The sequence below is a fragment of the Apodemus sylvaticus genome, chromosome 8 (genome assembly GCF_947179515.1).
Source record: "Apodemus sylvaticus chromosome 8, mApoSyl1.1, whole genome shotgun sequence".
Lineage (NCBI taxonomy): Eukaryota > Metazoa > Chordata > Mammalia > Rodentia > Muridae > Apodemus > Apodemus sylvaticus.
Window position 1 is genome coordinate 74,416,809 of NC_067479.1, and position 21,114 is coordinate 74,437,922.

Below are 21,114 nucleotides of genomic sequence, written 5' to 3' on the forward strand. Positions count from 1 at the left end.
TCGGCCCGTCAACACTCTTTCCTTAACATTCAGTGCTTTCTAGCTGTTTCTTTGACCTCAGTGGTTAACTGAAAGGCTACTGTCTTCTCCATCTCCCCACTTCATGGTGGTTGCCAGGATTACCTGTATTTCTATAATGTTTTTCTCTTAAAATCTGTTGAAAATATCCTCAAGTGTTCTTTTCAGACTGTTTTAAAATTCTTTCTAATGAGACAATGGTCCAAAAAGGGAAAATCAGTTCCCCAGTACAGTGTTGAAAAGGCTTCCCTGTCACCTAGGCCTCCTCGATGTATCCAGGGGCAGGTTTCAGTACTGGCTGTGAGTGTCTGGGGAGCACGGTGCGCCCACCACACAGAGGTAGGTGGCAGTGTCATCCAGCAGGGAAGCTGTGATGTTCAGGGTGCTGTGCTTAGCATCTTCATCCAGAGAGGCTGAGTATCTCCCATTTGATGTCTTGTCTTCTTTGTGAGTCAGGGCTGTCAGGAACACAGGACCCCTGCCTGTGTCTTGTTTGTACCACCTTAAGTTGTTGAAGGGGATCACAGTGTAGCTGCATTGCAGGACACAGCTCTCTCCCTGACGGACAACCAGGGACTGGGGACTCTGCTCCACTTGGGTCTGGCCAGCCACCCCTGTTCAGAAAGCAGTGAGAGATTCCAGAAGTCAATCATCTGCGCTTAGCTCTGGTAGTTAGTTCTCACCCTTCCTTGCTCTCTACAGGCCTCTCAGGTTATCTACAAGTGGCCGATGTGGTTCCCTCCTCCTAGCACACACAATTACATCTCTCCCCAAATCCTAAGATGTTCTTTGCCTTCCTATGGCCCTAGCTAATGTCTCCACTCACTTACACTGATAATGCAGCCACAAAACCACCCAACAGGCACACAGGTACTTTTTCATGGTTGTTCTGCCGAAGCCTGCCTCAAAGCTGCTGCCTTGCTTCATCAGCTCATTGTAGTAACATTAAATGAGGACTCTCAGGAAGTACAGGCAATCAGAGACCTGATGCATGCAAACACACACACACACACACACACACCAGTTTCTGGAGACAGGACTAATGCAAGTACTGCCATCTTGGGGTCAGAGGTATACTCGGGCAAAATCTTTGAATAAGCTTTTTGTGGTTACTTTTTACTGTTGGCAATGTGATACAGGATGTAAAATCCTCTCTCTCTCTCTCTCTCTCTCTCTCTCTCTCTCTCTCTCTCTCTCCCCGTCTCTCTGTCTCTTTCTCTCTGTCTCTCTCTGTCTCTGTCTCTCTCTGTCTCTGTCTCTGTCTCTCTCTCTGTCTCTCTCTCTGTCTCTCTCTCTCTCACTCTCTCTCTCTCTGTGTGTGTGTGTGTGTGTGTGTGTGTGTGTGTGTGTGTATGAATGTATAGAAACCATAGTAGAGTGTCAACAAGAAAGTATTTCAGGACTACCTAAGACAGTTAATGTTTACTTTCCTCATATGAAAATAGATGCCAACGGGTTTTTGAAAGTTTGAACAGAAATGATTCGTGGCAGTAGCTAATGATAGTGACTAGCCTGAACTTAATCCTCACCTAGAATGTGAATGTCTTTGGAATGTGACTATTCCTCTGTTCTATGTGAAACTATGTCATCAACTTCAAAAAGCAAGTTTTATCCAGAAGCAGGTACATTAACATTCTGTGTAAAAAATATTTTTATTACTTTTTAATTTTATGTTAACATACAGTGTGTTTCTGAATGAATATAAAATACTCCTCTCAAAGTAATGATATGATTTTTCGATCATTTGTTATTAGTTCAACAATGCTTTTCGAGACCTATGCTGTCACATTGCACATAAGGATCAGCATTTCTCTGTGCTCATAAATTACACACTAATGCAGGAACAGTTGAGTATCTGGCACAGATACCGACAAGCAGTAAGTGCTGAAGGTTTGGAAAACTCCTTTCTTAACACATCTCATTTCTCAGTGAAATTGGAATTGTGAAATGGTTAGATATGTGAGGAGTTACTGTATGTTTGAGATCCAGTGCTCACTGATGTAAAATCTAAAGAAAACTGAATAATCCTTTCATACAGAACAAAGCAAGTTTTTAGGAGAGAATTACTAGAGGTAAAGATGGTGTGGTTTCTGATTTTGTGACAGCATAGCCAGGCCACATCATCCACACAGGTAGTCTAACACTTGTCTGAATCTTACTGTGAAATAATTGGACCTCATGTGATCCTTTTGAAGGGTTTAAGAGAAAAATGATAGTTTGGCATTGTGACTCGGGAGACAGAGGCAGAGGCAAATATATCTCTGTGAGTTTGCAGCCAGCCTGGACAGTTCCAGTATGAACAAGGCAGCATAGAAAGACACTGTCTCAACTTGAAAAAGAAAGGAAAGAAGAGGGAAAATGATGGAGTTTCCCACAACACAGCAGAAATCCCCTCTTCTGCACAGTGAATGTCTCCAGCCCGCCAGGTGGCCGTTGCTCCCGAGTCCCTCTTTCTCTGTCGGTGGAGTATATTCACTAAGGTTACTCTCCTCGAGCAAAGACTCCTAGTAATGAGGTGGTGGTGTGGATCTGGGGGAGAGGAAGGGAGGGTGAGTGACTGGGAGGAGGGAAGGGAGGGAAAACTGCAGTTAGACTCTAATATATGAGAAAATAATAATTAAAAAAAAAAGATTTCCTCAGGGCTTTGTAAGAGAACGATTGCTGCCCTCTGACTCCTTTCCTTCCAGACTCCGTTAGGTCATACCACGCAGGTGCCGCTTTCTCCAGCACATTGATTATCTGAACTTAGATGAGGTTTAAAATGTGGCTCAGTGGCAGAGCATTTGCCTTGCTTGCATGGGGCTCTGGGTTTGATCACCAGCACTGCAGGCAAATAACTTAAATGTGATACTGCAATGACTGCGGAGACTTGTTCATTCATCTAATGATTTGGGAAGTTAATGTGGCCTGGCATGAGGACACTTGTATGATTTCCACCAATCACGGCTGCACAGGAAGGCTGCGCAGAAGTCAGGGAGATTTCAGAGGCAGCTGCTCAGCAGCCAGACCACCTGTCGCCTCTCGGTTTGTGCTCAGCTTCCCCTGTGGTTTCTGTCACTGTGTCACCCAGAGCACAGTAGTACACGGCCGAGTCTGACTCCTGCACCGAGGCTTTCCGCAAGTGTAAGGAGGTGGTCCCTTTATCATAGGTAGCTTCAAACCCTCTGCTGCTTCCCTTCTCGCCAGCCGTAATGACTTTGAGGAGGAGTTGTAGACCTTCTCCAGGATATTGAACATACCAGGAAAGAGCAGGGTAAGCTATGCTTGTAGCTGAATACGTGCAATTAATTGTCAAGGATTTGCTTTCTGAGATGGTCACCTGGCCTTCAGTCTGAGTCACAGAGTCTCCATGGGTCCTTCCTACAGTGCAAGGGGAGAAGGAGAGGGAGATGAGCTCTGTGTTGCCTTGAAGATAACTTACCGCTAAATACTTCTCTGTTTACTTACCGAGTATGAGAAGTATCGCAGCCAGCAAGCCTGGAGAAGAGTCCATCTTTAGTGTCATCTAGAAAGTCGTCTTGATGCTTAGCATGAAGAAATGTCATCTCAGAAAAACTGCGAGTCATCTTAGATATAAATCTTTCAGAAAATGAGCCTGTGTTAGGAATCTGCGCCCCCTGATGGACAGAGGCTGAACTGAGGATGGATGTTACCTTGTGCTCTCTCCCTGATCTTTAAAAGGCAATGTTAGTCTTTCAGAACTTTATATCAAAAGTCAGCTATCAAGGTATATATCTCAGTGAGTTTGGAACTAGCCTGCTTTACAAATTGAGTTCCAACATAGAGATACACTGTCTCCACTTTCAAAAGAAAGCATCTCAAGTTTGTTTGACTTCAGATTACAACTCTAAGCACACACTTAGAAATATCACTATCACCCTAATACCAAAATAAACAAAGACCTAGTCAAAAAAAAAGAAGAAGAAGAAGAAAATTACATATCAATTCCTTTTAGGAACATAGGTTCAAATTTTCTCAATGAAAACCAAATCCAAAAACACATAAAATAGATTATCCATCATGATCAAAGTGGCCTCATCCTAGAGATGAAAGAATGGTTTAGCAATTTATAGAAAGCTCAGCATCAAACTAAATGGAAAGAAATTGAAGTCAATTCCACTAAAATCGGAAACGAGACAAAGATAGCCATTCTATCCATACCTGTCCCACATAATACTTGAAATCTCATCCAGAGCAATCAGACAAGTGAAGGAGATTGGGAAAACACAAATAGAAAAGGGAGAAATAAGAGTATCTTTATTTGTACATGATATGATTGTATATATAAGTGACCCCAAAAGTTCCACCTGAAAACTCCTACAACTGATAAATACAGAAAAGTAGTGGGATACAAAATTCACACACAAAAATCAGGAGGCTTCCTATAAAGAAATGATGCTCAGACTAAGAAAGAAGTCAGGGAAAGAGTACATTTCACAAAAACCTCAACAAATAAAATATATTGGGATAACTCTGACCTAGCAAGTGAAAGACTTGTATGATAAAACTTCAAAGACATCAAACAAACAGAAGAAGGTAACAGAAGATGGAAAAGTCCCGCCTGCTCAGAGATCCATAGAATTACTATTGCGAACCTGCCAGCACACTGAAAGCAATCATCAGTCAATGCAATCCCCATCAAAATTACAACATGCTTTTTCACAGAAATTAATTTTAAAATAGCAATTCTCAAATTCATATGGAAACACAAAAAATCCAGGACAGATGAGAACATCTTGAATTATAAACGAATGGCTGGAGGGAGCACCATCCCAGGTATCGAGTTATACCACAGAGCTATGATAATAAAAACAGCATGGCACTGACATAACAACAGACACGTTCATCACTGGAATCGAACTGAAAGCTCAGACATAACTTTACACACCTATAAACACCAGAATTTTGCTGTATCATCCAGATAAACTGGCAGCCTATAGAGCGGAGAGATCTTTACCAATTACACATCTGATAGAGGGCTAGTATTGAAACATACTCTTTTTAAAGCAGATCAAGATAACAATTGCTCAAAGAAAAGCCTGGATACATAACTGAGTAGAGCATTCTCAAAAGATAAAACATAATGGCTGAAATTCACATTAAGAATTGTTCAATATACATAGCCATCAGAGAAATACAAGTTAAAAAGATGTCAAGGATTATCTTACCTGAGTCAAAATAGTCAAGATCTATAACACTAATGAAAGGATGTGTTGGCGAGGATATGGGGAAAGGGAAACAGGTATTTATTATTTGGAGGTAGTGAAAACTTGTACAGCTACCATGAAAATCAGGAAAACAATTTCCCAAGAAGCTAGAAAATATATAGACCCACCTCAAGTTTCAGCTTTAACACTTGGTACCTAAAGGATTCCACCTACTAGTAGAGACACATGCACCCTTCCATGTTCATTGCTACCTTATTCACAGTAGATAGGAACTGGAAACATCCTAGACGTCTGTCAACTGATAATGATGTCGTCTGATAATGATGATGGTATGATATATTTATGCAATGAAATATTACTCTGCTGTTCAAAACTGAAATTATAAAATTTGAAAATAATTGGACAGGGCTAGAAAAAAAATAACTTGAGTAAGGCAATCTAGATCCTGCCCCCCCCCAAAAAAACAAATATTGCATGTTTTCTCTTATATGTGGACATTCACTTTTAAGACTTTGATAGGTGTGCTGCAATGCAAAAATAAAAGATCACAAAAGTATCAGATGAGGGACTTAGAGGGAGGAGAGGATCTTCCAAGAAAGAGGAAATAGAATTTAAAGAGATAAAGAGAAAAGGAAAATGGGAGGATTAAATAGGAAGGGAGTGGGGGAGAAAGGTAAGGGAGGGAATGTGGGGAGGGACAACTAACTCTAAAGGCCATTTTAAAAGATCTCACAAAAACCTACTATTCTAGAAGCTTCCTAAAATATAAACATATATAAAAGGAATCTAAATGGAGTCACTAAATACCTGGGCAGAAAATGCTCCAACTAGACATCTTACATCACCAAGTTAAAACCTACAGTGCGAGGCATGGGTTACAATCCTGCTGAGTCATTAGCTGAAAAGGCCCCATGAGAACCCCTATTGTCAGCTATTGCCAGGGCTGTGTTACTCTACACAGCCTGAGAGTAAGATCCCATTGTTGAAGACAACACTTACATATGGCATCAGATACGGAGAGGCTGAACTGGTGCCTAACTAGATGCTTGTCTTCAACTGATTGGCATGCATGTTATTGGAAGGGACTTTCACACCATCTGAGAGGAAAAGCAGTCATCAATTTCTCCCAGCTACAAACACTGGGAACAATAACAGTGACCTGTCTGCAAGATAAACTACTGAAATAGTAGCAAAAACAGTTATGGGAGCAAGCAACCTCTTTTTTTATTGGACTTAAGGCCCCCTCCATGAGATGTAACTCATTCTCAACGATGCCAATGCAGCTAAGAACCTGAGATTAGGTAGGTCAAGCACTGAGGAGAAAGCATACTGTGGTTATTCTGCTAAGTGAACATAGTAATGAAATTATTCACAATGGCATTCTGTTACATACACAGACCCGGGTGCACTGCCCAAGCCCCATCAGAGGAGCTTTTACAAAGCACTGTGTGGGAATGTATGGCACGTCCCTCAGCTGGTCATTGTGTAGAATGTGACTTTGGGACACTCAGTCTTAAAAGGAACATTTTCATCAAAGCCCTCCCCTTCCAAGTCTCAGGGATCTGTGTGGAAGAGAAGGCAGAAAGACTTCTAGAGACATAGGTGATGAATGATCCTGAGCAAAAGTGATCTTCCAGACATGGCTAGAAGAGCAGCACACACATGAACTCATAGAGATGGTGGCAATACACACAAGTGTTACACGGATTTAATCCAGATGTGATCCCGGCCCTGAGAGAGGAAAGTGGAGCCCGAGACAATGAGTCTGTGGAAGAACAGGCAACCCCAGAATGTGTAAGTATAGGAAGGAACTTTCTAAACTGGACCCCATTTACCCAGGAATTAATGTAATAGTTGACAAAAGAGACTTCTAAAACTAAAGCTTCTAAACAGATAAGGAAGCAACAGAGAGAAGTAGAAAAACCCCGCAGAGTTGGAGAGAATCTTTTCCAGTTACCTATCTGATAGAGAACTAATAAACAGAATATACAAACAAGTCACAACAAATGATGAAATTCAAAAATGGACCATGGATCTGAACAGATAGGTTCCAAAAGAAGGAATAAAAATATCCAAGGAATAGCAGAAGGATTGTTCAATGTCTTTGGCAATTAGGGGAATGCAATTCAAATAGTGCACATGTTTTGATCCATTTCGAGATAATTTTTGTGAAGGTGGTAAGTATGGTCCAATTTCATTTTTCTACTACTTTGAGATTTCATCTTACCACAGGAAGAGTGATCAAGATTTTAAAAAACTGACAGAGAGTGTGTTTATGAAGATATGGAGAAAGAGGAACACTCTTTCATATTGGTGGAATTGCAAACTGATGCATTTGTGGAAATGAATGTGGTTGATCTTCTAAAAGCTAAAAGTAGATCTACCATTTGACCCATCTATACCTCTCCTTGGCACATGTCCAATAGACTTGACATCTTATGCCACAGATACCTGTTCAGCCATATTCATTGCTGCTCTATCCATGGTAGCTAGAAAATAGAAATAAACTGAATGTCCTTCAACAGATTCATGGATAATGAAAGTGTGGTACAGCACATATTTGAATACCATTTGACTTAAAAGAAAATTAAAGCTGTAGAATTTTGAAGTAAAAGGATGGATCTAGAAAATATTATACTGAGTAAGGTATCCCAGACCCAGAAAGACAACAGCTACATATTCTCACTTATTTCCAGAACCCATTTCTGAGTCTTCAGCTGTGAATGTATCACCCGGAGTAACTGCAGATTCCAGGAGCATTAAAAGAAACCATGGGGGTCTTCAAAGGAGGATAGTACATGCAGGAGCTGTGAAGGAGACACAGGTAACATGGAGGAAGACTTACCTGATGAGCAGAAAGGAACATGCACTGGGATAGAGGAAGAAAAGGAAGGAGGGAGGAAGGTAGGAAGAGAATCGAGAGGGAGGGAGGGAAGGTGGGAGGGAGGGAAGAAGGGAAAAGCAGCACTAAGGATGTTTGAAAGAGCCATGGAGAATGATGCTATCTTACGGTTACTTAAAATTGCATATGTAAGTGCATCTTTATATATACTTGCATATATTTTAGAGAATTTACGACATTTTGATGTGATAATTATTCCCAACAAAAACAAACCCCCAAAAGACACCCTAGTTCCAGTCATATCTCTTTTTCAATTGCTGATCAATGGAGTCCATGAACCCTCCCAAACTCTATAGCCTATTGCTATTATCCAGATAGAAGACTTCAGCTTGTGTAAAATTGACACAAAACAAACCAGCACAAGGCCTACTTGACATGATGGAATCCATGCCTAGTAGACTAGGCTTGGCCCACTATACATATATGATTAATCAATGAACCTTGGATGAGAAACTGTTAATGCCACTTTCCTAAACCAGGATTATTTCTAATTGTCTTCTGAATATTGAAACATATACCCAAAGATAGTGTAGCTCCCACACCTTGTGGTAGTTGAAATGAGAAGGATCCCTTAGGATCATATGTTTGGATGTTTTGGCCTCAGTTGGTAAATGTTTGGAAAGATTAGGTCTCAGATGCAGCCTTGTTGTAGGAGTGTCACTGGGGATGCCATTTTCTCTCTGTCTCTCTGTCTCTCTGTCTCTCTGTCTCTCTATCTGCCTCTCTCTCTGTCTCTGTCTCTGTCTCTGTCTCTCTCTCTCTCTCTCTCTCTCTCTCTCTCTCACACACACACACACACACACACACACACACACACACACACACACGCACACACCCAGCTGAACTTTCTCATTTATGTTTTAAATATCTGTATGTTATAGTTTCCATTGTAAATAAACAATATGACAAATGCTTTACTACAAGACACAGGATGTGGATGGGGCTCCAGCCCCCATGGCACCCCCATGGCAAGTTTGAGGATGGGCTGCAGGTGCCTGGGAAACAGTGTGTGCTTGCTGCACAGAAGTAGACGGCTGAATCTTCAGGCTGTGTGGCTGTGATGTGCAGGGAGAATTGTTTGGCTTTCTTATCCAGGAAAACTGTAAGTCTTTGGTTCTGCTTTCTGTCCACATTTGAACGCATGTCTAGCACAAAGTGGAGAGCCTTTCCAGCGTCTTGCTTGTACCAAGGGAAGTATGAAGAAGCAGTGTCTGTGTAAGTGCAGCTGATGACAGCGCTATCTCCCTCTCGAACACTCAGGGTGGAATGATGCTGCTCGACCTTCTCTCCATGGCTCTCCCCTGCACAGAGAGAAAACAGAAAGGAGAAGAGCAGTCAGGCAGTGCTCTGCTGAATCTCTCTGTCCACAACAACCAGCGGGAACTGTATACAAAGGATTGCCCATGGATGTCTAACATCCACCAAATATTTTCTCTTGACCCCAAATCTTCAACTCACAGTCCATCCACAGCCACAGGAATAGGAATACAGCGTGACTGGGTGTCTTCATTGTTCTTCCTGCGTGGGATCGATGCTGGCTTGCAATCTTTTGACAGGTTGTCCCTTTTCTCTATCAGTTCTCATAGCTTCCTGTGTTCTCTTACCAGCCAATAAGAAAACAGATGCCTCTGTTCTTACACATTACTTCAGAATGCAATGAAATGAGCTTGCTATGCTTCTCATCAGCTGTGCTACTGCCATCTTGTGGCCACCTCTCTAAATGCTGAATGCTTTGATTAAATGTGTAGCGACTGGGGTTGATTTTTTTGCACACCCCTGAGTCATTATTAGTAAACTGGAAAGAGGTACACACACTTGGTGCCACTGAATGGTGAGCTGGGATAAACATTTGAAATCAAGATGTCGCTGTGAACCATCCGTATGAATGAAGGCAAGAAAATTCTTAATTTTCAATCAATATCACTTTTCTGGACAGTGGAGGGCAAATCAGAGAGGGAGAGGGTATGGCAGAAAGGATGGGTGGGTGGAGGGACAACTAACACTAAGGACTTTTAAAATTGTGTGTGTGTGTGTGTGTGTGTGTGTGTGTGTGTGTGTGTATGAGAGAGGGGGAGAGAGAGAAAGAGAGAGAGAAAGAGAGAGAGAAAGCTCAGAACCAGCTGTGGGATGCATCCCCTAGAGTGTTGATCTGCAGTCGCCATAGAGACCCCTGAAATAATGTAACCTATTGCTGTTGCTCTTGGTTACCCACCAGAACTTTATGGCAGGATCACATTGCTGAAGACAGCACATGTTTTAGCCACGGGACTTAGAACAATCAAGCCAGTACTAATCAGGAGACTTCCTCCTTACTGACTACATTGTATAGTATCAGACGTGTGACTCAGGGTGCTGGGGAGAAAATTTAATAACAGTCTTAATGCTGTGAGCCAGAGAGCTACAAGAGTGACCATCATGGCAAGATATGTGTGTTTGTGTGTGTGTGTATGTATATGTATGTGTACATATACATATACATATACATCATATACACATATACATATCTATATATATATATATACACCATGGGCAAAAGAGTAGCGTGAATGTTATAGGAGTGGTGAACCACTTTCTAATTAACTTTCAGGACTACTTTTTACTGACTACATTGTATAGTATCAGACGTGTGACTCAGGCTGCTGGGGAGAAAATTTAATAACAGTCTTAATGCTGTGAGCCAGAGAGCTACAAGAGTGACCATCATGGCAAGATATGTGTGTTTGTGTGTGTGTGTGTATGTATATGTATGTGTACATATACATATACATATACATCATATACACATATACATATCTATATATATATACACCATGGGCAAAAGAGTAGCGTGAATGTTATAGGAGTGGTGAACCACTTTCTAATTAACTTTCAGGACTACTTTTTGGTAGAAATGCATAACTGATACTATAAACAGGCCAAGAACGTATAACTATTGAGATTATAGGCCCCAGGGTTAAAACTACTACCATTATTTTTGCTAAATGGATGTAGTAGAAAACTTCCCTCTACTTTTACAATATCAATATATTAGTGTGGCAGTCAGTCCTAGTTAGAGAAATAATCTTTTGTGCGGCTGAGGGTAGGAAATACATAGACTCACAAATGGTCACAATACTGCTTCTTTTAAATTTTTATTTTATTTTACATAAGACCATTTTCACACACACACATATAAATAGATTATATACAGATATAAATACAGATATAGATGTAGATATATTCTGCATTTTATCCCCCAGTGCTTTATCTTCTCCCTTCTCCTTTCACACTCCAATCAGTGCCTTTCATTTCTTGGACAGCCTTTCTCTAATTTCAGGTCATACACACTACATTATATAATGCTTATGCAATGTCTAGGATCCACAAACAAGGGAATCATGTGACAATGGTGTGTGTTTTTCTGAAACTGGCCTCATTCATTTTATATGACAATCCTCACATACAGCCATTTGCCTGCAAATGACACAACTGCATTTGCTGTGGGGGAAATAATTCCTCTGTGTAAGAATGCCACCTTTTCTCCCCCTATTCCTGTTTCTCTGATGTCTGTTGACTTGGAGTCTTGTCTTGAAGAAATTCCAAGAGGTATAGCTAGGCTTCATAATATATCCAGTTTTAGTTTCCTTTGTTGGTTTTTTTATTCAATTTTTTTAAAGAACCCCATTCTGATTTCCTGATAAAAATATTTCTTCAAAGGAATATGAAATAGAGATGCACTGGATATTTGAAAGTCATATATTATCTCAAACTCTGTTCTTCAAGAATAATCTTGGTAGAGACCTCACTTGAGGCATTATTAATAGCCAAACAATCATATCTTCATCATACAGATGGCTATAATAAAACGAACAGATTCTATCTCTATGAGAAAAAGGCAGGTAATGAGTCCTTGAACTGTTTTTACTCTAAAATTAAAAACCATCTTGAGTCAGAAATTGCAATGAGAAAGCTGACTTACTTTGAGAAATGTTTGACTTGCCTTGAGAAAAGTCCTTGAATTATTTCTACTCCAAAATTAGAAGAAGAAAAAAAAAGACTCAGCAATTACAAGGCAAAATCTGACTTCCTTTGAGAAATGTTTCCCTGTGGCTGAGTGGTAAAAGAAAAATAGAATCTCAAAAATCATCATGCTACTCATTTGTTAAAGGTAAACCTGTGCAGACTTAGTCTCTGTTTACTTGTTTGTTTGTTTCTCTTTGTGATGGAGATCAAAAACAGATTTTCACACATGCTAGACAAGTATTCTACCACTGAGAGTTTATTTCCTGGTGCTAAAATGGATGTTATGTCCTCAAATGCAGTGACTGGCATGTCATTACGGGCATTTCCTCTGGCCTGGGAGCCAAGCCTCCAAACATGAGCACTCGCTGCCTTGGTCACTCATTCTTCTCTCAAACTTCACAATGGTGTGCTTTCCACAAAGTGCCTAAAGAAAATCTTTCAGCTCTACATTCCCAACATTGTTTCCTTCTGCCTAAAAACTGTCTTGATCTACTTTAATTTCCTGATACTTTTATTGCTTATATAATTCTTGGGACATCAAAACATTGTCTGGGTCTGCTGTAGGGTTACAAAAGGAAACTGACTCCAAAGAACCAATTGAGGATTGAGTTCTGTTTTTACTATTTCCTTTTATCTTTTTATGCTATTGCATAAAGGAAGGATAACCAACCCTGAAGAGATTTTCAAAAAGTCACATGGAGGTCTCTAGAAGCTTCCTAAAAGATATACAATCACAGATATAAAAGGATTTTAATGAAGTTATCTATAACCAGGAAACTATTCCTCTACTAGGCATGATAGGCTAAAAAATAAGTCCAGTACAAATAATAGGTTACTTCTTTGGAACTGTTGTCCAATGAGGTCCCATAGACCCTACTCCTCAAACATCACAGGCTAGTGCTAATGCTCATAATACACTCTAGCAGTTGATGCTAAGAACACATACCCACCATCCAATTTTTTCCTTTTTTGATTATTGTATTAAATTATTTGATTTATTTACATTCCAAATGTTACTTCATTCTCTGTGCCACTCCCTGAGTATTTCCCCCCTTCCCCCCTCCCCTTGACTCTGAGAGGGTGCTCCTCCATCCTCCACCCGCCTTACCTCCACCAGCACCCCTCCTTCCAGGGGCATCAAGCTTCCACAGGATTAAGTGCATCTTCTCCCACTGAGGCCATAAAAGGTAGTCCTCTGCTACACATGTGCCCAGGGCCACACACCAGGCCATGTCTGCTCCGTGGTTTTTAGCTTAGACTCTGGGAGCTCTGAGGGGTCTGAGTTAGTTGACAGTGTTATTCTTCCTATGGGATTGCAATCCCTTTAGCTCCTTCAGTCTGTCCTCTAACGCTTCCATATTGGGTAGGACCCACCATCCAAAATTAATACATTTTTGATATGTAATGATTCATACTTGGATGTTACATTTTAGGTCTATGATTCATTTCAGCTTTTGTAATATACTACAGAAAGAAGGAATGCATCTTCCATTAACATGTGAATATCTGTGCATTGGTGCCTAGTTTTCCTCAAGGTCGACGAATCTCTTTGAAACAGTTTGCCTAATTTTTAATCTCTGTTGTCTCCTAAATCCACAATCCAAGTTTCTTTCTCCCAACAATGTCACTTCCAGCTTTTCCAGTGCTTAATTCAGTTCCCTGTACTTGACCTGTAATCAGAATTGTACACACTCATCTCTTCATCTTAATTCACTTTTTCCCCTAGGACCAAAGCATCCAACATTCAGGATCTTTTTACTCCATGTGTATCACAACTGCTGACAGATTACAGTGAAAAAGAAACACACTAGAGACTTAAGGAAGATGCTGCAGAATATGCTAGACTTTTTTTTTCTTTCTTTTTTTTTTTTTTTTTTTTTTTTTTTTTGGCCAAAAGAATGGAGGGAACCAAATAAAAATGGCAGGAACATATTTTCACAAGATGTGAACTGTCTCCACTGAAAGCCTCTACTTTTAAATTCAGTCAAACATAAAAATCTTTACAAGTAACAGATAAATAAATTATTAGATCTTGAAAGGGGAAAAAGAAATAGCCCTTTCTTATTGCACTTTGCCAGGAAGGTGTGGAACACAGGCAGCCTCATAAGCCATGTCTTGTGTCACACATGATAATTCCACGAATGGCATGAATCAGGTTCCAAGAGTTAGGATTATCAATGATGATGGACACATAGTTTCATTCCACAAGAGATTCTGTATTTAAGAAATCACAAATTCAGCCTAGTATGGTGGTTCATGCATGTAACTCTAGCCCACTGTAGATTTAGACAGAAAGAAGAGTTCAGAGCCAACCTCAGGTTCACAAATTATTCAAGGCCATCCTGGACTACATAAAGTTCCCTCTCACAAATCAAAAGCAAAGTAGGAAATCACCGTGATATGTGACTGCCTTCATTCTCTCTGATTAAGCCTAAAATATAGCTTGCTTCCTTCCTGTTCTCCTAATGTGATCGTAATGTTAATTAGATGCTTTTATGTGTGGTATCAACAACGGTCCTGCCCATGGTCCCTAAGTGACTGCAACACACTCAGCAGCCAGCTCCATGCTTCTCAGAGTTTATGCTCAGCTTCCACTGTGGTTTCTGCCACTGTGTCTCTCAGAGCACAGTAGTACACAGCCGAGTCTGACTCCTGCACCGAGGCTTTCCGCAAGTGGAAGGAGGTGGTTCCTTCATCATAGGTAGCTTCAAAACCTCTGCTGCTTCCCTTCTCATTGGCCTTTAGGACTTTAAAGAGGAGCTGTGGGCCTTCTCCGGGATACTGCACATACCAGAACAGGACTGGGTACTGTCTGGTTTCATAGGAACAGTTCACAGTCAGAGAAGTCCCTTCAGACAGTGTCACTTGGCCTTCTGTCTGAGTCACCGAGTCTCCATTGCTTTCTCCTAAAAAGTGACATTAGTAAAAATTCAGTGCAGTGATGACCTGTATTCTGTCTCATAAGAGAAATTGTTATTAAAATTTACAACAATATCATGAAACAAGACAGAAGCTCAATGTGTGGTTCCACTTACCAATCATTAAAAAGAGTACAATCACCAGTTCAGGACAAGAGTTCATTTTATGAGCCACTGGAGTGTGCGAATACAAATCTCTTAAGATAGAGAAGGTTAGGTTGTCGTAAAAAGATGAATATGAGCTCAGAATAAAACAGGAAATATGTATGTGTTAGACACACCCACCACACACACACACACACAAACACACATACACACACACACACACACACACCATGGGCAATTTACTAACCTCAGAGGATTGCTGACCTATATTCTCAGACTGAACTGTGCAGAAGGCTGGAGCACCACCTTGAGAACATGACCGGTGGTAGCGTGTTGATGTTTGTGAACCAGACTTCTGGCTTAGACTGCCACTACTTCTGCCGGCACCATGTGCTCTAATGGCCACCAAAGTGACTGTCACATATTCATAAAGTGAGATGACGCATAGCAGTTAAAAGTATTGAAATGGATGATAGCAAATTTTCCATGTCTCCAAATTATTTCAGTGAAAACAACAAGCTTTACAATCATGCCTACAATGTTTTATTATTTGTTTTATTATTGACATATATTTTTAAAACGCAGAGCTACACACAGTTAACACACACATATATTAGAAATGCAAAATACAAACTTGAGAAATAAAGTTTATAAGTTTTGTTGTTGGGGAATGAAAGGGAATAACACTTAGGAGGAAAAAACAAAAACAATAGGAATTTTATTGGTCTTAAAGTTAGTTAAAACTTTATATTGAGTAAAACTATACTGACTTAGATACATAGACCTAAAGGGTGTTATAATTTGTTCAAATAACAACTATAACTGTCTAAATCTTTGTGGTTGTCCACTTCCTCATTTCTGTTCATAAACACATTTCAGGCTTGTGTCATTTTTGCCAGTGAACAACCACATGTACAAAGCTGGCTACTAAGAAACTTAGAAATGGCATAGGATGCTGTTCCCAGGTAAGACATCGTGCCTGGGATGATGAAGGGTGAAAAGAAGTCTATCACAACTGCTATTCAGAGCTACAGACCTACCATCCAATACCTACCAGGTGTCGTAGTCAAAACAAAAGAGCTGAAGTGTCACTCTCCCGTTGATTTCCTACAGAGGAGTAAATAATCCTGCACTGCTCACCCGTGACAGTGTACCTCAGCCATACAAACAGTGTCCTTATGAGGCTCCAGCTGTTCTTGTTCCAGTCCTTATCAGTGAGCCCCAGAAAGGAAATGTTTTTGGTAAAATAGCCTGTTTCCCATGAGAGTCTGTTGCAAAGGAGCAGAAAATACTAGGAATGAAAGACATTAGACTTGTAGATAGCCCCTTGCAACTGCACAACAGTCCTTATCCCAATCTTCTATAAACTCTTAATAGTCCCTCTCCTTCCTTGAAGATGCCCATTTCCTGCAAAGCAGTGTCTGCTCTTTGCCGTTTGAAATCGTTTTATCTGCTGACATCAGACTCTGGTCTCTTCCCTACCTTCTATCTCTTTACTCTGTGCTCTTATGTCTGCTAAAGTAAGGATGGCATCCTAGTTCCCTATCCATTGCTGTGACAAAACAGCTTGACAAAAATAGCTTAGAAGGAAGAGGAATGCTTACCTGACCTAAGCTTTCCAGGTTACAGTCCATCATAGCATGGACTGTGTGCATGTCAGGGCAACAAAAGCCTTAGCCACCGTGTCATATCACATTCACAATCAGGATCAGAGCGCAGAGTGTTTGCATGCCGTGTTCTACTAACTGTTCACCGTTTCCTGTGGTGTTCAGGGCCAAACTCTGGGAATGGCGCTTCCCGAATGCAGGCTGAGTCTTCCCACAGTGGTTAATGTAATCTGCCACAGACACACTCACAAGACAACCGAATCGAGATAACTCCTTATCGAGATTCCCGTCAGGATGATTCCATACCGCAGCAAGTGAACTAAACTAATGATCACAGATGGAGAGTGCTTCTGAGGTTCTTGAGGTGTTGAGAGCAAGCAGTGTACTTCTTAACACTGACCTTCAGTCTGGAGCTGAAGGAAGCCAACACCTCTCCCTCTAGTGCACACTCTAAGCACCCACTGCAGTTACTGGTTATGTAGAACTGAGTCGTGTCTTAAATCTCATGGACATAATCCATCAGTAGAAAATGTAGTCTATAAAATAAATATTAAATTCTTAGACAAATGGAGAATATCATACTAAGTGAGGCAACCCAATCTCAAAAGATCAATCATGGTATGCACTCACTGATAAGTGGATATTAGCCTAGAAATGTGGAATACCCAAGACATAATTAATTGATGTCCAAGAGGAACAGAAAAGTGGTCCCTGGTTCTGGAAAGACTCAGTGCAGCAGTATAGGGGAATACCAGAACAGGGAAGTAGGAAGGGTTGGATGAGGGGATAGGGGGAGGGAAGAGGGCTTATGGGACTTTCAGGTAGTGGAGAGCCAGAAAAGGGGAAATCATTTGAAATGTAAATTAAAAATATATCGAATAAAAAAAAGGCAATATGTCTCAAGGAGCACTTAATCTTTTTACCCTGATATGTCACTTCCTGGGAGCTATGATCAAATGTCTATACACCCCACATAGGGTTCCAAGGACAGACTGACATAATTCCAACTTGGAGAACCAGGAAGTTGATTAGTCTCCTTACATGGGTGATGAGCACGAATGATGGAGAGTCACTCAGCTGCAGCGCCCTCCTGCGCACCTTACGGGTTTGTGTTCTGCTCCCCCTGCAGCCCCACACACTGTGCGCTTAGAGCACAGAAGTACACAGCTGAGTCGCGCCAGTGCACAGAGGCTTTCCGCAGGTGGAAGGAAGAGTCACTCTTGTTGAACTCAGCCTCGAAGCCATTCACTCCTCGAACCACTGGGTTTCCTGAATAGTACTTGAGGAGAAACTGGAGGCCATGGCCATGGTGCTGGATGTACCAGCTGAGGTACAGGGATCCACCATAGGAATACTTGCATCTCAGCTCCACCGGGTCTCCTTCGAAGACAGTGACATGCGCATCAGACTGGGAAACTGTCTGCGTCTGGACATCTGCAAAATCAGTGATGAATTATGAATCGTAATTGTGATGCAGACTTCATGAAAAATATTTTCACTAAAATTAAGTGAGAAAATCTGTGAATTTTGTACATCTACAACTCTCAGGATATTTGACTCACCGAGGAAAAGCTGTATCCCCAGGAATGAGAAGAGGACCAGGATCATGTCTGCGCACTAGAAACAGCTTTGGTGCCTTTCTGCAAAAGCTCGGCTTGGGCGGGAAAGTGGCTGCTGTTCCCAGTTCTTGGAGACAGTTGGCACAATGTTGACTAGACACCTTCCTGTTTTAGGTGAAACTCTAATGAGAAAAAAACCCAAAACCCGGCAGAAGTGGTGTTGGTCCTGGGAACTTCCTGGCCTCTGGTTGTCTTCAGCTGTCAGATCATCTAAGAACTCAGCCTGATTCAGGGAGGGACTGAGTTGGGGGAGGGGGAAAGGGGGGGGGATCAACTGCACGGAGGCACCTAGTCTGTGCAATGCCGCCCTCTGGCGGCCAGTGGAGAATGAAGACTCTGAAGTAAATCAGTGTGTTCTTTCTATCTAGAGCTCACTTCATCTTTTTTTTAAACATTTTATCATATATTTTTATTTTTATTCCATTTTATTAGATATTTTATTTATTTACATTTCAAATGTTAGCCCCTTTCCTGGTCTCACCTCTGAAAACACCCTATACCATTCCCCTGTCCCTGCTAACCAACCCACCCACTCTTGCTTCCCTGTCCTGGTATTCCCCTATACTGGGGCATCCAGCCTTCTCAGGACCAAAGGCCTTTCCACCCTTTGATGCCCAACAAGGCCATCCTCTGATACATATCCACCTGGAGCCATGGGTCCCTCCATGTATACTTTTTGGTTGGCACTTTAGTCCCTGGGAGCTCTGGGGGTACTGGGTGGTTCATATTGTTGTTCCTCCTGTGGGTCTAGAGAGTCCTTCAGCTCCTGTGTCCTTTCTCTAGCTTCTCCATTGGGGACTGTGTGCTCAGTCCAATGGTTGCCTGAGAGCATCCCCCTCTGTATTTGTCAGGTACTGGCAGAGTCTCTCAGGAGACAGCTATATCAGGCTCCTGTAAGCAAGTGTTTGTTGGCATCCACAATAGTGTCTGGGTTTAGTGACTGTATATGGGATGGAACCCCAGGTGGGGCAGTTTCTGTCAGTCTCTGCTCCACACTTTGTCTCTCTATCTCCTCCCATGGGTATTTTGTTCCCTCTTCTAAGAAGGGACCAAAGTATCCATACTTTGGTCTTCCTTCTCCTTGAGCTTCGTTTGGCCTGTGAATTGTATCTTGGGTATTCCAAGCTTCTGGGCTAATATCCACTTATCAGTGGATGTTAAAACATACCATGTGTGGGGTTTTTTGGGTTACCTTACTCAGGATGATATTTTCTAGTTCTGTTCATTTGCCTAGAAATTTCATGAATTCATTGTTTTTAACAGCTGAGTAGCATTCCATTGTGTAAATTTACCACATTTTCTGTATCTCTTCCTCTGTTGAGGGACATCTAGATTCTTTACAGCTTCTGGCTATTATAAATAACACTGTTATGAACACTGTGAAGCATGTGTCCTTATTACATGTTGGAGAAGCTTATGCGCTAAGGTCAAGAACTGACAAATGGGACCTCATAAAATTGCAAAGCTTCTGTAAGGCAAGGGACACTGTCAATAGGACAAAATGGCAACCAACAGACTGGAAAAGATCTTTACCAATCCTATATCCAATAGAGGCCTTATATCCAATATATACAAAGAACTCAGAAGACTCCAGAGAACCAAATAACCCTATTAAAAATGGAGTACAGAACTAAACAAAGAATTCTCAACTGAGGAATGCCAAATGCCTGAGAAGCAGCTAAAGAAATGTTCAACATCCTTAGTCATCAGAGAACTGCAAATAAAAACAACCTTGAGATTCCACCTCACACCAGTCACAATGGTTAAGATCAAAAACTCAGGTGACAGCAGATGCTGGCAAGAATGTGGAGAAAGAGAAACACTCCTCTATTGCTGGTGGGATTGCAAGCTGGTAAAAACACTCTGGAAATCAGTTTGGTAGTACATCAGAAAATGAGGACTCAGCTACACCACTCCATCTTTCTAAGCTAATCTGTGCTGTGTCGAATTCTAACCTAATGAAAATAGGCTGTTTTCTTTAGAAAAAGAATTATATAATAAAACATTACATTTTGGGACTGTTGGCACTTAGGTATAAAAGCAGGAATTTGCAAGCAGCTCTGCTGCTTGTCATATAGTCAAAACCCAGAAATTGAGTCTTTAAGGTTTGCTCTGATGCTTAAGAAGTGGCCCAACAACTGCACTATTTAAGGCATATTAAAATAATTAAAAAGTGTGTGCTGTTCAATCTGGGAAGCCAGAAAATAATTTGCCTTCCCCATCATTTTCTCATCAACATTTTTATAGAGAACCAGAACAAAAGAAATCAATTTCAAGTTCAGTCTTATCCTTCTGGCCAGATTGCTATTGGATCTGAGATACTGAGATTTCCTTTCCATTTCTCTCTCTCTCTCTCTCTCTCTCTCTCTCTCTCTCTCTCTCTCTCTCTCTCTCTCTCTGTATGTGTGTATCTCCAATTTTCAGTTTATTAGGGAGGATTTGCAGGCACCAGGGCCAATGGACCGATAGAATCTTGCAAGCCTTCTTAACTCTAATTCTCTCTCCTTCCCTTTCCTTCTCTCTTCCCCACTTCTCTACCTCTCTACCCCACCCCTTCATTTAACTCAGAACAATTCATTAATGGTGTTTGCCTGATATTCCTTCTTATAGAATGAACTCCACATATGCTGTTACCATTCAGATGCAATTCCCTCTTGCTGTGTGTGCCCCTATCATAGCCATTACTTATGCAGACACACTCAGGTTCATCTCCCTGGGATGGCCTTTAGAAGCCTTTGCTGGCAGTGAGCATCCAATCAAGGAAAGTTCTGGTGG

The 21,114-nt window shown here is 41.2% G+C and overlaps 1 protein-coding gene and 3 gene segments (V, D, J or C); all 4 read right to left on the reverse strand.

Moving 5' to 3' along the window:
• Positions 1–306: 306 nt before the first annotated feature.
• LOC127690734 (uncharacterized) lies at positions 307–3,552 on the reverse strand. The gene is made up of 3 exons (XM_052190281.1): positions 3,466–3,552; positions 3,037–3,378; positions 307–632 (listed from the first exon to the last, which is right to left on the reverse strand). The coding sequence occupies exons 1-3, from the start codon at positions 3,521–3,523 to the stop codon at positions 307–309; spliced, it is 726 nt and encodes a 241-aa protein (XP_052046241.1). The 5' UTR covers positions 3,524–3,552.
• A 431-nt stretch (positions 3,553–3,983) lies between these two features.
• LOC127690735 (T cell receptor alpha variable 13-1-like) lies at positions 3,984–9,627 on the reverse strand. The segment is given in 3 exon segments: positions 3,984–4,058; positions 9,007–9,389; positions 9,547–9,627. Coding segments are annotated over 3 exon segments (510 nt in total).
• A 3,577-nt stretch (positions 9,628–13,204) lies between these two features.
• On the reverse strand, positions 13,205–15,320 carry LOC127691594 (T cell receptor alpha variable 9-1-like). The segment is given in 2 exon segments: positions 13,205–14,996; positions 15,126–15,320. Coding segments are annotated over 2 exon segments (381 nt in total).
• Positions 15,321–15,717: 397 nt separating this feature from the next.
• LOC127691593 (T-cell receptor alpha chain V region PHDS58-like) lies at positions 15,718–18,534 on the reverse strand. The segment is given in 2 exon segments: positions 15,718–18,154; positions 18,283–18,534. Coding segments are annotated over 2 exon segments (381 nt in total).
• Positions 18,535–21,114: the final 2,580 nt, after the last annotated feature.

What these genes read in the sequence shown, in the direction of transcription:
- LOC127690734 (XM_052190281.1), bottom strand. Translation starts at nt 3,523, where the DNA reads ATGACACTAAAGATGGACTCTTCTCCAGGCTTGCTGGCTGCGATACTT. An exon ending in TGCGATACTTCTCATACTCG is followed by an intron (nt 3,379 to 3,465) that starts GTAAGTAAACAG and finishes CTTGCACTGTAG; the next exon opens with GAAGGACCCATGGAGACTCT. An exon ending in AGCTGAGCACAAACCGAGAG is followed by an intron (nt 633 to 3,036) that starts GCGACAGGTGGT and finishes CTTTCTGAACAG; the next exon opens with GGGTGGCTGGCCAGACCCAA.